General features: G+C 37.0%; 1 protein-coding gene across 1 annotated transcript in view; it reads right to left on the bottom strand.

Moving 5' to 3' along the window:
* Positions 1-11,596, bottom strand: part of LOC148956519 (transmembrane emp24 domain-containing protein 1-like) — a 41,007-nt gene extending 29,411 nt beyond the window's left edge. The window contains exons 1-2 of the mRNA XM_089085676.1: positions 11,394-11,596; positions 1,046-1,149 (exon numbers count right to left, since the gene is read on the bottom strand). Coding sequence (XP_088941802.1) covers positions 1,046-1,149; positions 11,394-11,570 — 281 coding nt within the window. The 5' untranslated portion in view covers positions 11,571-11,596. The remainder of the gene's footprint in view (positions 1-1,045; positions 1,150-11,393) is intronic.
* Between the last annotated feature and the right edge of the window lie 5,615 nt (positions 11,597-17,211).

Here is a 17,211-nt window from a genome sequence, read left to right as displayed (position 1 = left end):
GTAATATGAATAATGAAACAATTGACCATTGCCTATTTGAATGTAATATGCTGACGTCTGCACAACATACCTTGCTTTCTAAACTGTTAAAATACTTCAAACACCACAAAATCCCACTATCAGTCAAGAGCCTAGCCAACTATACCTGCACACAGAGCATAGAAATCGACATCTATCATCTTATATTGGAACTCCTAGAGTCAAAAGATCTGCTGAAAGATATCTGAATATATCTAATAAATATGAGGCAATCAAGCCAGTAGCTCTGTAGCCCACAGAGTGAAGCAGAAGGAAAAGGGCTAAATAGTTTTACTGAAAAGCCCGCCTGCTGTTAAATAGAAGAAGAAGAAGAAGAAGCTACGGCTTGATTACGTTTGGGTTTCAATCTAGGCCAGGATCTTGTTCTTATGGGGATCAATTGTAATTTTTTAGAGACTTTTGCAATTATCCTTCAATAAAGTGGTGCAGTCGTGGAAAATTTAGGAGCATCCAGGACCAGCCATTAAATGCAAATAATAGAAGATGACTATGAACTTTTTGATATATAGTGATTACAAAAGATTGTCATCATAGCTGAACTTTTCCTTACTCCATTTCAGTTGGACCCTTCCTGATTGTAATATAAAACCGTTATTTTCCCAAAAGAAGCTGCAACTTTAAAACTTAAAACAAAATAAATTCTCCTGCATAAATGAGAGGCTTCCACCTCTTAACCTTCAGCTCTTTACACTAGACTTAGACAAGTTTTTTTTTTCCTGTGAGAATTATGGAATGCAAAAAATATAGCCAGTTGTTCATTAAAAGTGTTTTATTTACCAACTGTTGTTCAAAGTAAATAAAAAAAATGTATTGTTTAGAAGAAATAAAAACTAAATTAGGATGCCACTAAAAAACTGTGGAATCATCTCTTGCGTCAGAACAATAATTTATGAAGCATTTAAATATAAAAAAAAAACATAAAATAAATCCTCTTCATTTTAAATTATAATATTAATCTTTATCTTAAATCTACAAAAACTAAAAGCAAGAATTTATGGAAGAATACCTGTGGGTTCCATCACTCTTTCTGGTTTCCGAAACAATCAGTCTTCCACTTGGAGATACTAGCTGGAAGTCAAGATCTAGCTCTCCTTGACCACCATCTATAACCTAAAACATATATCAATTGCAACATTACTCACATTTGACAGAAGATTGGAGATATTTTGGGTAGCTTTACAAGCTTCAAGTCCAGTTATTCCAAGTCATCCAGTATACAAGCAGAAATAAGTTTCTCAAACAAAATTAAAGAGTAAAAAAAAAAAAAATAAATAAAGAGTAAAAAAGAATAAAAGACGACCAGATATTTTTAGTGGTTTTACAAAGAAGAGAGGATGCATCAACCAAATTTTCACTCTGAGATTGATAATCTTAGGAGGCAATCCTTTAATTCTAAGTTTTATATAATATGAGCAAGCATTTGATTCAGCTGTTAGGAATGATTTAGGAAAGGTTCTATGCTTGTGTGGTATATCAGATAAATGTGTTAAAGTGATTGGTGGTATGTACAAGAATAAAGTTGCTGCAGTTAAGGTAGGAAATGAGGTTAGTAGATGCTTTTGTATCCAATCAGGAGTTAAGCAGAGTTGCAATCTATCCCCATTTACATGGATCATTTTGATGGACTTTGTCCTAAGAACCACAACAAAGGCAATGAGAAAACATGGTGTAAATTGGGGAAGTAAAACTCTCCTAGACTTAGATTATCCTGATGATTTAAGAATCCTGGATGAAAATGTTAACAAAATGAATAAATTTTTAGAGTTTTAGCAAGTAAAGGGTGCAAGAAGAGGTTTAAAAATTAATGTTAAGAAGACTAAGGTGCTAAGACTAGGAATAAATGCAGGTGAAGAGGTGATGTTGGGTAACAAAAATATTGATCAAGTGGACAGCTTCACTTACCTAGGTAGCATCAGAGGCAACGCTATAGCGTTGCCTATAGTAAAAGCCAAATGGCTCCAATGTTTTATAATTATTTTTTTTTTCCCAGATGCACTTCATATGGAAGGGGTGGTCGTAGAAACTTCAAGGGGGGCTCATTCGATTGTACATTTGTTTGCATTGATGATTGTTCATCTATGATTGTTCATTTATTTTCTGTTCGTTTTGTACCAGTGTCCAGCTAGCTGCAGAGAAAAGAAAAAGGCTTCTAATGCAGAATATCTTGATTGCAGCCACTTTACTTGTTTTTCAAGCCAATGCATTTTCCTTGCTATTCAAGTTAAGGGACTGTAAGTGTCCTTTAAAGGGGTTTCAGCCAAGACAGTTCCAAGGGTTTACTTTTTATTTTGATCTGATGCCATTGTCATGGGTGTCAGGTTATTTTTTGTTACCATGTGATGTGTTTGTCTCTTACTTGGTTGCAGCTTTTGCTGCAGCCATGATGTCCTTCTATCTCTTACCCCATCAAAGAGTACCATCATTTGATGAAGTTGCATGAGATTCAGAACTGTTCCTAAGTAGGGGGGGGGCAACTGGGTCAGCTGCCCCAGGCACTATAGCTGGGGGGGACAACTGGGTCAGCTGCCCCAGGCACTACAGCTGAGGGGGGAGGGGGCTGGCTTGAGGATTGCCCAATTTGATAAAATTTCACACTTTCATACAGATTTTTTGCTCATATTTAATTTGGGAGGGGGGGATGTAATTAATTTTACATGGGTGCCACCAACCCCAGGAACAGCTCTGATGAGATTAATGTTATAAAATAAAAAACATCAGAAGTAAATATAGCCTATATATATATATATATATATATATATATATATATATATATATATATATATATATATATATATATATATATATATATATATATATATATATATATATATATATTGTTATGTTTCAGCTCTTGTGGTGAATAGATCAAAGATTATTTTGCAATCATACTAGCTAAAACCCCCTGCTTGAACTTGAACTTTTTATAGTGCATTATTATACTAAGTGACAGTGCTTGCCCCTAGACTGAGTTTTGAACTTGTGATAATTGTTTATAATCTCAATTCAACCAATTGAATATTTCCAATTGGCCTAACAAATAGCCAAGGGGAGCCTATATCAGTGTCAAGTGTCTCTAGATTGGGTAAACCTGATACTACAGGCCTAGTAATCAGCAAATCATTCCTATTTGGTTTAAAGGAGAAGATAAACCTGAATCAACCTTTGGCAAAAGAAAAGCATTCAAATTCTACTGATTGAAACCAATCAAATGCCTCAAATGTTCAAAGCTAGGGCATATAGCTCAATTTTGCTCTCTAAATACTATAACCTGTGTAAAGTGTGATAACCAACATAATGAGGATACTACCTGCCCCAAGGAAGAACCCAAATGTATTAACTGCAAAGGCCCTCATAGATTGGATAATAAGTCTAAATGTCCATTGTACAAACAAAGAGCTGCCACTCTAAAACCGCCAAAGAAAGGTCAATACCTTATGCTTTTGCTGCTATGGAGGCTAGAGCAATACAGAATCCAACACGCCAAATAGTCCACAACCTCCAGTACCTATTTCCACTGGTGTCAATCAATTGATTACCCCTTGAGCAGCCAGCACTTCCCCATTGCCTGATTCGCCCAGCCTTAAGGAAAACAAAAATAGGAGAAATCCAAACCCAAACAAAGGGTATATCTCCCCTTTGCATCAAAAAGTAGGATGATCCCCCATTAATACCCCCATCAAGGAAAGAATACAGGCAAGGAGCCTCAACCCAATCCTCAAATAGTGAAAACCTCCTATCTGATATGTGCCTCTTAATGATATGATTTATTAACACTAAAAGCCCTACTGGGCCACGATTATTGGATCAGTGGGAGATGGGATTCAGGCAGACCTTAATCACCTTGCTCACTGGGCTTATATATGGCTAATTGACTATAACCCACTAAAGTGCTGTTATCCATATGGGACCAAACAATCCTATGCAGACATATTACATGCAAAATGCTTCAGGTCAAGTTATCAATTTGGACTCAGTAGATAATGAGAGAGATCTGGGTGTAGTTGTTGAAAAACAGCTTAAACTCCACTATAACCCAAAAGCACAGGTCTATAAGGCCAATCAAGCTCTTGGTCTGATCAAACAAACAATTTCTTCTCATTATCCCTTGGTAGTTAAAAAATTGTACACAGCTCTTGTTCGCCCTCATCTGGAGTTTGGTTGCCTAGTCAGCAACTCTTCATATAAAAGTGACATTGCATTATTAGAAGTTCAAAGGAGATCTACTAAATTATCAGCTCCACATAAAGATATGGCATGCCCTGACCACTTGAAGAAACTTAACCTGCCCTCATAAGTTTATCAATGCCAAAGGGGGGATGTAATTGCATTGAAGAATTTATTTCACAATAATATGATAGACCTATTTAGCTCTACATTCTATCCTTCAACAAGGGGTTATTCATTAAAGCTGCAAAGGAAACATATAAAAAGACAAGAAAAAGGGAACATTTTTCTATTTGAGCAGTGCCAGCCAAGAACAGTCTTTCTGATTCTACTGTTTCAACTTCCTCTATAAATTCTTTTAAAAAAGCTGTTGATTATGAATGGGCAAGTGTTGAGTGGAAATATCACTGGGATGCTCCTGTGATATTCAGATAACATCACTTCCAATCCAGCAAGAACTACAGGAGGCTATAGCCACCTTAACTTGCTGGCAAGTGCAATTTAAGGTAATTTAAGATATAGTACATATACAACTTAATGAAAGTGTTTTGAACCTCATAACATTTCTTAATCTTAATTTACAAGGTTTCAAATAATTTCAAAAATTTTGTCTTAAAATTGAGAAAAGAATCCAAATATGGCTTAAAATATCTTGCAAATCATTAATGTTATACTTTCTAAGCCTCTACACTGATAAAAAGGATACTCGAACCAAATCTGAGCAAAAACTTAACTTTTCCTAAGTTAAGACAGGTGGAGTGGAGCCCCAAAAGGTAAAACAGTCCATAGTAACCAAAAGTTTAAAAACATGTTTCTAAGAAAAAGTGTCTAGTGAGAAGAAATTGCCCTTTGTAGCTGATTTAGGAATAGTAAGCCTAAGGCACTTATGACAGAACCAGTTTCTTTCTGTATTTGAACTTGGTGATAGTCAGCTTAGCATGGGAGAATATATACACACTACAATGTAGGTATATTTTAACCAAATATTTTAGTTGGTATTTTGGTTTGGTTAGAAACCATTTAATATAATGTGTTCTGGGGGACCTGATTTCCATAATTCTCTGTTTTAGTTTCCATGATTTTGTTACTGTAGTATTTTATTTTCATCATACTTAGGTGTATTTCATTATGTTTAATCAAACTCTACTTCTTGGGTACGGTTGGTATAAGAGATAAATACCAGCCTAATTATTATTTTCCTTAGTCTTATTAGTAAAATGTAGTTTTGAAAACAAATTTTTGGGACTTCTAAGAGGAGCCTGAAGCCCCTCAAAAATAATGTCACAGCAATACTGACATCATCTTTAAGGAGGTTTCTAACTCTCTTTAAAAATTCCAGCAAATTTGTTTTCAAATTAAAATTTTACTATTAAGACTAAGAAAAACAATAATGTCTCACTATACAGTTTTTATTTTAGTTTTAGTGTCTATGGGCTGTTTTGAAACCTTTAACGGCACACAATGTTCTTTACCCCAGAAATGATTATTGAATAATGAAAAGGTGGCAACAAAATCTCCTTATCTAAAATTTTGGTGTACAGTATATTTATCCATCAGGAGTGGGGGAAAGAAGTAGTGAGGTAGCCTAATTTTTTAGATAAATAGGTATTTATGATTGGTTTAAAGTAGTTTTCAGGAATTTTAGCATCATAACTATTTTCTAATGGCAAATATTAAGTCACTTTAGTATCAATATTGTTACTTTGATTGTACAAAATACAAATTTTCAAAAGAAGTGATTAGTACATTTGGAAAGAGTATAAAAGGATGCATATAGTGGTTTGTTCCCATTCTACATAGATAATCAATGAAACATACAGTTTAATAAAAAATTCAATAAAATTTTAGACAAGCAGCTTTTTGTTGTCATGGAAAGTAGCCTAGTTAGGTTCAAAAAAATGAAACTTTAAGGGATTGATCTATAAATAAAGTATGTCCTGGGAAGGTATTTTGAAATATCTACCTCCACTCCTTCTTTATCTATAGGGCAGTGACCTTTAAAAATCCTTGAAACCTTGAAAAATGGATTTTCTGCTGAAATGGAGTGCAAGAAGAGTAGGTAAATTTCTAGGTGGCCCTATAGTTTAGCTAGGATGAAAGTAAAAACATAATTTGATGCTTTTTTATGCTCTTTCACAATTCAATAATTGCTTCTGGTGCAAATTGCATCTTGAGCTCTTAAAGGGGCCTGAAGGTATTTTATATGAATATTTGAAAAAAACTACGTTTTCTAAAGAGTTAAAGAGGCTGAGTCACAAGTTCGAACCTTAAAACGTACAGGGATTAGGAGGTACAGTTGGGGGCTGCCGCCCCCCAAACCCCCGCTTTTGCAGCCTCTTTTCTTAAGATTTTTTAAGTCCTGTAGCCTGCAATCAGTTGGTTGTACCAACACAAATGAAAATTGTTTCAATGGCATTTTTTTTTTAATCTTCAGAGAATTTGGCAATGACAACTCAGTCTGTTACAGTTATAACTACAAACTTGTCTCTGTGCCAAGTATAGTTATGTATTCAGTGTGATTATGTATGATAGAAAAATATATGAACCTGAACCTAAACAGCTTGTTTATGCTGAGCCCTTCTTCTGTTCCCTGTTTTTTCTGTTCAAAATTGTTAAGTTCATCACATTATAGCTTGTTATCAGTTAGGGAAAAATCTCCTGTAAAAAATCCAGCAAACAGGCTCAGTACTGTTTCTAATCAAAGAGATGCAATAGGATGTCCTTATGGTAAAAAATTCAAGCAGACTTCATTTGTGTTGCAAAGCATTTCTTTGTAAGGAAAAAAGCGGGGGTTGAGGGAGGCAGTAGACCCCCAAAATAAAAATCTTAACAAAAGAGGCTGCAAAAGTTTGTGACTCAGCCTCTTTAACTCTTTAGAAAACGTAGTTTTTTCAAATAATTTTGGCATGTTTTTGTACAGTTTATTACTTATTATTGCTTGACTAACTGCTAGCTGATTGTGTCAGGAGTTAAAGTTGGGGGGCTACCGCCCCCCAAACCCCCTGTTTTTGAAGATTCTTGTGTTAAGGCTTTTAATTCCTGAATACTCAAATCAAATGCACAGTAAGATTTTCTTTTTTTGACTTTTCTTTGAGCATGCGGGTATACGGCATGTTATGAAAGCAGTGGAGACTTACCTGTAAGCTGAAGGCCGACTGTGATATTCTTTTGGAGACGCCTGTTGAGCCAAAGGATTTAATAGATTGGATTTAAAAAAGAAACTGAGTTTCTTTTTTAAACTTTAAATTTAAGAGATACTACTTTAAATTCAATATATAAAAAATTTACTCTGACAGGGAATCAAACCTGGGTCTTCCGCATGACACACAGGAATAGTGACCAGTGTGCTATCAGAGACTCTTGTTAAATTATTTTTCGTCTCTGCAATCTATTTTTGATGCAAGCAAATACAAAGTAAGATTTTCGTCTTTCAACAAAAAAAACTTCTGGGAAAGAGCTGGAATTTTTGGAAACTTGCAGTTGGTCTTGTCAGGTTAAGAGGACTATTTTGATCTAATTTAATAATGAAATACTATGCTTTTAGGAATTTCAAAAATTAACATAGGCTCTTATAGGAAAACAAGGTTTTTTGTAAATGTAAATTTGGGGGATAATTTTTTTCGGTCTGAAAATATCAAAAGGCCCTAACAGGTCAAATTCCGCTTCAAATGAGTCCTCATTCACCCGGATCCGTTGCCAACTGTGGCCTGTAGGCGTAGCTGATAAAAAAAATAATAACTTGATATTTGGTTTTTGGAAAACAGGGAAGGAGTGATTGGATTGAGCTGAAATTTTGAGGATAAGCTTCCAGGCCCTAGGAAAGCTTATCCTCTAAATTTCAGCCCGATCGGACAACGTTAAAAGGGGGCTGGGGTGGGAAAAATTAACATGGGCTCTTATAGAAAAATGAGGTTTTTTGCAAATGTAAATTTTGGGGATAATTTTTTTGGTCTGAAAATATCAGCAGGCCCTAACAGGTTGAATTCCGCTTTGAATGAGTCCTCATTCATCCGGATCCGTTGCCAACTGGGGCCTGTAGGCATGGCTGATAAAAAAGAAAACTAGATGAACAAAACTTGGTGATCAGATTGAGCTGAAATTTTGAGAATAAGCTCCCAGGCCCTAGGAAAGCTTACCCTCTAAATTTCAGCCCGATTGGACAACGTTAAAAGGGGGCTGTGGTGGGAAAAATTAACATGGGCTCGTATAGGAAAATGAGGTTTATTGTAAATGTAAATTCGTGGATAATTTTTTTGGTCTGAAAATATCAAAAGGCCCTAACAGGTCGAATTCTGCTTCAAATGAGTCCTCATTAACCCAAATCTGTTGCCAAATGTGGCCTGTAGGTGTGGCTGATAAAAAAAAAAAAACTTGATGAACATTAAGTGGCTATATTTGGTTTTTGGAAAACAGGGAAGGAGTGATCAGATTGAGCTGAAATTTTGAGGATAAGCTCCCAGGCCCCAGGAAAGCTTATCCTCTAAATTTCAGCCCAATTGGACAACTTTAAAGGGGAGCTGTGGTGGAAGGGTCAGAACTTCCAGCCCACTTTCCCCCATGAAGATAAAGTCGGAGGGGGGGGGGTGAAATTTTGCATGTTTCTTAGTTTGAGCTTAGGCTACAAAATGTGATCACTGCCGTCTCTCTGCAACTGCTAGGACCAGAAATTGCTTAACATTGTGGTGGGTTGCCTCTTTAAAGAGGCACAAGGGTGCCTCCTTGATTATGAAAGAACATAAAAAAAGCATCAAATGATGTATAATCCAAAAGCCGGAACAAACTTAAAAACTTGACGCAGGCCTTGTACACAAGCTTTGAATCCAAACTTGCTGATGAAGCCAACATAAACCCAAAGAAGTTTTGGCAGTACGTCTCTAGCCAGGACCACAATAGACAACATATCAAAAAACTGATAACAGAGCAAGGTGAAGAAACCACAGACACTAACAAGCTTACTGACTTACTGAACCTACAATTTGTCTTGGTTTTCACCACTGAACCAGGTGGCCCATTACCTTCCCCACCAAAATACAATGTAAAAGCCCCAATGGAGAGCACCACTGTATCATCTACAGATGTCCTTAAATGTCTACTGAAACTAGATGCTAACAACTTGCTAGGGCCTGATAATATACATCCCAGACTATTACTTGCTAGGACCAGCAGAAGTGATAGCAGAGCCCCTCATGAGAATCTTCCAGACGTCACTTATCTCTAGAGAGCTACGAGCAGACTGGAAAGTAGCCAACATAACGCCAGTATTCAAAAAATGTGATTGCACCAAATCTGAAAATTATTTACCCATTAGCCTAACTTCAGCTGTTGTTAAGATACTTGATACAATTCAATTCTCAAACATTTAACCAAAAACAAGATCTTGTTGCCCAAGCAGAATGGATTCCAGTCAGGAAAATCAATTGAAACAAACCTATTGGAATCATACAAAGAAATTACAAATCTGATTGACCAAGGACAACCAGTCAACCTACTGCTGCTGGACTTTGCCAAGGTACCGCACATTTAATGTGCTCCAAATTATTTGCCTCTGGCATCAATTCAGCTGTGATGGACTGACTAATGAATTTCCTCACCAACCGCAAGCAGAAAGTCCACTTATTTGAGATGGGTGGCCAGCCAATCTACTCCCATGGGGCCATGGTAATGAGCAGGGTACCACAGGGAACTGTACTAGGCCCAACCCTTTTCTTGATGTACATCAACAACATTTTCGATCATGTAGATAATAGTGTGCATTTGTTTGCAGATGATGCCAAGCTGTTTGGCATTGCAAATCCACAGACCATCCAACGTGACATAGACAGGCTACAGGATTGGACTCAAGACTGGCTCCTTCAATTCAATACAATCAAATGCTGTATTTTGCACCTTGGACCTAACAACCCAATGGCTACCTACTCAATTTACAATCCCATCACAAAAACAATTGAGCATCTAGAGAACAGAGAAGAAGAAAAGGACCTTGGTGGTGTCATCATTGACGATAAGTTGAAGTTCCACAGCCATGTCCAGCATGTTGTTTCCCATACAAATTCCAGCCTTGGCCTATTAAAATGGACCATCAGTAGCCAAGAGGCAACAATATTCATAAAATTATATAAAACTCTCATCAGACCCCATCTTGATTTTGGCATGTGCCTTGCAGGTCCTTCTTATTGGCAAGATGTAAGGCTCATCAAAAATGTTCAGAGGTGAGCAACAATGTGCATGAAAAGCCTAAAATCAACTTCATATGAGGACCACCTCAAGCAACTTAAGCTATCTACCCTCATCTACAGACACATGCATAGCAATATGATGCTGACTTACAAACCAAGAAGAAAATTCTACCATCTTTAGCAGCAGTCATAGCACAAGCCATCATTACACAAGAGGACACTCCAAGAAGCTGCCAAAGTTAAGCTCCAGATTGAGAACCTGTCAAATCTACTTCTCAAGAAGAGTCATAAACCACTGGAATCAATTGAAGGAATCAACTGTCAGCGCTCCCTTGATCCAGTCTTTCAATTGCCACTTTGACAAGGAGTGGGAGAAGAGGCAGTGGAGGTTCAATTGGGAGTCGTCAACTCAAGAGCACTACAGGTCTGGAGGACCTTAAAGCTCTCAAATGGATTAAGGTGATTAAGGTAAGGTAATGTTTTCACTTTCATCCTAGCTAAATTATATGGCCCACTGTGAATTTACCATGAATTTTACTCCACACCCCCCTAATGTGCAAATAGCCTAGGCTATAGGCCTATACCCTGAATTCTTGATGGAAAAGTTTCAAATCACAAAATTCAGAGCTATTTTTATTGATAAAATTTGAAGAACTTTAAACAGTAGGAAAATGGTTTGAATCAAAAATCAAGTATTTTGCAGGTTTGGTTAGGTCTATAACTTCTTTGTGTGGTTACAAAAATGTAACCCCATTTGTCTAAATTCCAATAGGACCTGTTAAGTAGGCTAATCTCTAAGACATAGAAATCAGAAGAGGGTTAACATAGCCTAGCCTAGGCCTAGTACCTGGGGAACACCTTCTCAAAGTATGTTTTATGCCCTGGATTCATTACTGAATGTTCGTAACCTAACCACTTTCCAAGATAGCAAACAGTAGGCCTAGCTTGTCTAGGATTTACCAAATTTTTCCAACATTTCACACTGTCTTAGCAGCCTATATGCTAACCCTTCACCTGATAGTCAATATCCAATGTTTGCCCTGAATGTACTTCAATATAAAAGCACTCTTTAGCTCCTGGTTGAACGCTTATAGTCAACTCTCTTTCCTTTTCCTGCCCAATCACAAAACTAAAGCTAAAAATAAGTAGCAGGGAGATCATAGTTCCGCTGTTTAAATTGAACATCTTCATGCTGCATTTTCTTGAGTGTTTCAACGTTCTACGTTTTCACACACCGCTGGTTCTGATACGGATCGAATGTGCGCTGTGCAACACGAATTTTCTCGAAGCGGGTTTTATAGCCAAAGCGTGGGGCTGGAACCCTCTCTCCTGAAAAGTCTTTATGCTGGGCTTAAAGGAAGGGTTTCAAAAATTGCATGATACGAACTATTGAGTCAAGAAGTGTAAGTGTATTCATTTGAATATAGTACTTCAGACTTTCATTAATTTTTACTGTTTCCCATAGAGATATTCCAAATTTTTTTTAGAAACTTTGTGTTGCTGTATTTCAAGAGTAAGAGATATATATCCTCTTGTATAGCAAAAGATTAATTTTACGCACAATTTGTAGCACAAGGACAAAGAGCATATTTTTATCCATTAATATTGCTGAATTTTGAAGTCTTTATAAAAGCAGTCACTGACAAAGTCTTATTTAAGGATTGTATGTTAAGTTCATTTTGGCCCATTTACAAACATTCGGCCCATTTGGCCCATATAAAAGACGCAAATAAAATAAATGAAAATATGATAAAGAAAATGAATAACGTGAAAAATTTCAACTTCTAAACATCTCAAATACAAAGCATATAATCATTTAAAACGACAATCGTGTATAAGACGAAATGACAATACTACAAATGATCTAGGCTTCTTTTAAAAACTTTACACGCTTGAGAGCTAAAAACGCAAGAGCCAAAGGATCGGAAACTGAATATTTGGATAATATCACCATTCCTGATATGCAACGGGAAACTTAACAGAAACTTGAAAAAGCGGCTAAACCGTGTTCGAATCCTTAACTGTTCCATATATAATAAGAAATCCTGGAGGGTGAGATATATAGCGAGTGTGAGAGAGCTATTACGGAAAAAAGTTTAGCAAGAACACGCTTACTACAACTATACTTGAGCGCAGTCAGTTTCGACGTAGAACCCAAATACAACGTAGTCCAATAACAGGGTTGGAGTACAACACTTTTCTTGGCCATAAACAAGGCCGAGAAGCTTCAGCGAAGGTATATCTTTTTTGCGGTACCGACCACAACAACAGATAAAGTAGCATTACCTCTTCCACGGGAATTATAAACAAGTGCGTTGTGTCCTTTTAACCATCCTAGTATTCTTAATCGTCACCGCAGCCCCAATTAACTGTAGGTACAAATTCTAAGAAAGTAATTTTTCTAAAATTGCTGAAAATTCATGAAATTTGCCTCGAGGGGTGACATAATAAGTACAGTTTTAGGGGTAAGGGTTCCAAATTATCCATAAATCTTATCTAAAATATATGCTTAATATCTAAGATTTAATAGAAATTTAGACATATTACACACAGGGGCTTCGCTAACCACTTTTTTGGGGGGCATTAGATTATACCAATCTTTTTAACCGACTGCTTTTGTTTCATTTATAATTAATTAACATAGTATTTGGTTCTGTCATGTCTTATAACCTAAAGGAGAATACTTGTGTTGTATCAAACAGTTCACGGTAACAAACTGTATGTAAAGAGTGACCTTGCTCAATAGTAACCGAAACTCTAAAAAACGGAATTTTGATACCAATAGATATATCAAAAGAATTGACTTTTTATTTTGATTTCAAATATATAAGTTTCATTGACTTTAGTCTTACCCATCAAAAGTTACAAGCCTGAGAAAATTTGCCTGATTTTTGAAAAAAGGGGAAAAAACCCCTAAAAGTCACAGAATCTCAATGAAAATCACACCATCAAATTCCGCGTATAAGAGAACCTTGCTGTAGAGGTTTCAAGCTCCTATCTGCAAAAATGTGGAATTTTTTATTTTTTGCCAGAAGAAAGATAACGGATCTTGTTTATTTGTTTTTTTCCCAGGGGTGATCGTATCGGCCCAGTGGTCCTAGAATACAGGAAGAGAGTTCACTCGAACAGAAATTAAAAGTTCTGGTGCCATTTTTAAGAGATAAAAAAAATTGGAGGGCAATTAAGCCTCCTCCCACGCCCTTTTTTTTCAAAATTGTCCGATCCAAATTTTGAGAAAGCAATTTTGGTCAGTATGGTTTAAAGGCCGAATAACTATGTCTTTGGAGATATCATGACCCCCCACAGCCTCTGGGAAAAGAACTTTAAGTTATAAAATTTGCCCATTCTTTGCATATAGTATTTTTTATGGGTATTTGTAAGCATGAACACATTTTTCGGATAGGGGGAGGGGGGTTGGAGAAGTTTCTACTAGTGAGATTTTCCACAAGAATTATTTTCCATGAGGAGAGATGCATCCGGAGGGTAAATTTTTCAGGGAAAATTTTACATTGGGGGAATTCGTTAGAATTCCTAGACGAAATTCTTCTTATGTCTTGATTTGCCGACTCAATTTTACGCGTGGAGATGTTAAGGGTAACTGTGGAGCCACCCCCCTGATAATGTAATAATTTCTCTTTGTTTTAAGTTTTAATGATGCTCCCTACTTTTAGTTGAAAAAACTTTTCTTTTTTTTATTTAATTATTCCAAAAATTATTTGTAAAACTAATTGTTTACCAAGCACAGGAGCTTTGAACACGTTGGATAGTCTGTGTTTTTCTGTATCCCTTTAAAATGCAAAGATACAAACAGCAGTACTAATGTTTGATCACTGTTGGATAGTAAGCCCTTGAGTTCTGCAAAAAAAAAGGTTGAGTTTAACAATTTGTGTCGTTTTTCCTTAATGAACTGTGGTAGCATGAATTCAACAAATTTTCTCAGTCACTTGAACCAGATTCATATCGAGAGGTGTTATTTTGAAGGCGAAAAATAACAGGTGGTCTCAAGTGGGGTAAGAAGAAGTCAGAAGAAAGAATATAGAAGAGATTGGAAGTACGAGAGAGCAGGGTTGCCACCCCTAGTGATTTGTCACTATTTCTAGTGATTTTATGTTGCCTAGTGATTTTCTTCTAGCTAGTGATTTACAGCGATTTTTTTTCTAAAACTAGTGGTTTTTTCCTAAATCTTGGGATTTTTCACGATATAGCACGTATGTTCAGGATTCAATGGAATAAATCATACAAGAAGCTAATTGACAAAAAAAAAAAAAAAATAGTGATTCACTGCAGTTCCTAATATATTCCAGATTAGCATTTATGCAAATATACCGCCTTTGAAACTTCAAAAAGGGCACATTCGATTGGGAATTGAAAGGGCTAGTACCATTTATAATAGTCGAAAGAGATTGGAGGGCAACTAACCCCCTCTCACGCCCATCATTTCCCCAAAAACATCCAATCAAAATTTTGAGATAGCCATTATGTTCAACGTAGTTGAAAGTTATGGAAAATAGGTCTTTGAGGATGACAAACCCTCCACAACCTTCATGACAAGGGTTGAAAGTTATGCCCTGGGTTCATATAAGGTTTTATAGAAAGCATTGTTGTGGAAATTTCAAAAAAGGTTCATTCGATTGGAAATTGAAAGGGCTAGTGTCCTATTTTTGTAGTCAAAAGTGATTTGAAGGGAACTAGCCACCCTCCTACGCCTACCATTTCCACAAACACATACAATCGAAATTTTGAGATAGTCTTTTTGTTCAACGTAGTTGAAAGTTCCGGAAATTAGGTCTTTCAGGATGACAACCCCCCCGCCCCCCCAAAAAAATACTCAGGGCAAGGGTTGTAAGTTATGCCCTGGGGGCATATAGGGTTTTTATAGAAAGCGTTGTCGTAGAAACTTCAAAAATGGTTCATTCAATTGGATATTAAAAGGGATAGTGCCCTTTTTAATAGTCGAAAGTGACTCGAGGGCAACTGATCGCCCTCTCACGCCCACCATTTCCCGAAACACATCTAATCAAAATTTTGAAATAGCCATTTTGTTCAACTTAGTTGAAAGCTCTAGAAATTAGGTCTTTGAGAATGACACCCCCCCCTTCCCACCACAGCCCTCAGGGCAAGGGTTGTAAGTACCCATGGGGGCATATAAGGTTTTTATGGAAAGCGTTGTCGTAAAAACTTCAAAAAGGGTTCATTCAATTGGAAATTGAAAGGGCTAGTGCCTAATAGTAAAAAGTGATTGTAGGGCAACTAAATCCATACTCACGCCCAGCTTTTCTCCATACACGTCCAATCAAAATTTTGAGACATCGGTTTTGTTCAACGTAGTTAATAGGTCCGGAAATTATGTCTTTGAGAAAGACAAACCCCCCACAGCCCCCAGGGCAAGGTTTTAAAGCTATGGCTTACGGTGTATGTGCCCTAGCCATCTAAGCTGCTGCAGTTTTATTCTTTCAAGGATGATTTGTTTTACCTTGAGATTACGGAGAAGCTTGATGTTGGAAAATATATCATGATAGGTGGTACTGGCAATAATTCGTAGTGATTTTGTTTCGCAGGCAGGAAGACGATACTTATCATCTAATTTTAGAGTCTAGGATTCACAGGTGTAATGTGGCTGTATGGGTCATAACGAGTTAAATAGCCTCACTTTAATCGCTGCTGATAAGTTCTTGTTCCTCCAGATGGGCATCAGACTTTTAAAGTTGGAATTCGCAAGTGCCAGACTTGTCTTGATGCCTTTGGAGTGCCTATTGTTGGAGGTAAGTAAGCTACCAAGGTAGGTAAATTCATCAATCCACTCTATATTATCATGTTAAAGATGAAGGCTGGAGTTTACCAGAGAATCAGGTTCACATGAGCGATAGCAATGTATTGCCATCGCTTTCAAGGTGTTGATGAACAATCTGAAGAGGTTGGTTGTCATGTGGACGATGTCAGTCCAGGATCGAAGATTACGAAGGGTCTCTGAATTTAGGCTATATAATCGGCATAGGCAAGCTTGTCTGTCATTACCCCTCTTATGAGGGCACCGGATGGACTATCAGCTACTGAAAGGACTGTAGTTAAAAAGAGATTAAAGAGCTCAGGTGATAGCAATCAATCTGGTAGACAACCATTTGCTGTTGCAAAATTTTTGGCGAGGCCTTCTCCAGTCATGACATGGCTTCTGAACCTTGTGTACATGTCCCTTAGGAGGGAGACTAAATTAGTTGGAATTCCAAAGTTATGAAGAACATAACATAGGCCTTCTCTCCAAACAAGGTCAAAGGCCTGTTTGAAATCTTGAAATCGAAATCGAAAATGAAAACGAAGAGCTTGTAGATATTGCGGTCCCTTTTAAGATATTTGTCCATGATCTGACGGGCTTTGAAAATCTGATCAACTGTTAACCTATTTGGCTCAAAAACCGCTTGGTATTCTGGAATGACCGCTGAGCATAAAGCTCGGATGTGTCCTAGCATGACTTTTGTCATTATTTTAGCAGTATTGCTGGTCAGACTGATGGGTCGGTAGTTGTCACAGACTGCTTTTGAGCCTTTCTTATGTAGTGGGATTATTGTAGCCTCACAGGTTTGTCTGAGGAAATGACCTATTTTCCATGCTGCTATTGTTATTTCATGATTAAGATCAACGAGGGTTCACAATTAGCTTTCAGAAGTTCAGGTTTGCATTCCATCAGAGCCAGCAGCTTTTTTGGTCTTCAAGTATCTGATGGATGCTTCAATTTCAGAGCAAAAGGGAGATGGGCTTGGGTCGGTCGCGATTACGGGGAAACTGGATACCACAGCTGGGTCAGGAAGAATTGTTGGATTTAATTTATTGTCGAAGT

The sequence above is a fragment of the Artemia sp. Qi Xiang Cuo genome, chromosome 1 (genome assembly GCF_049724085.1).
Source record: "Artemia sp. Qi Xiang Cuo chromosome 1, ASM4972408v1, whole genome shotgun sequence".
Lineage (NCBI taxonomy): Eukaryota > Metazoa > Arthropoda > Branchiopoda > Anostraca > Artemiidae > Artemia > Artemia sp. Qi Xiang Cuo.
This window is presented reverse-complemented; position numbering and strand designations above follow the sequence as displayed.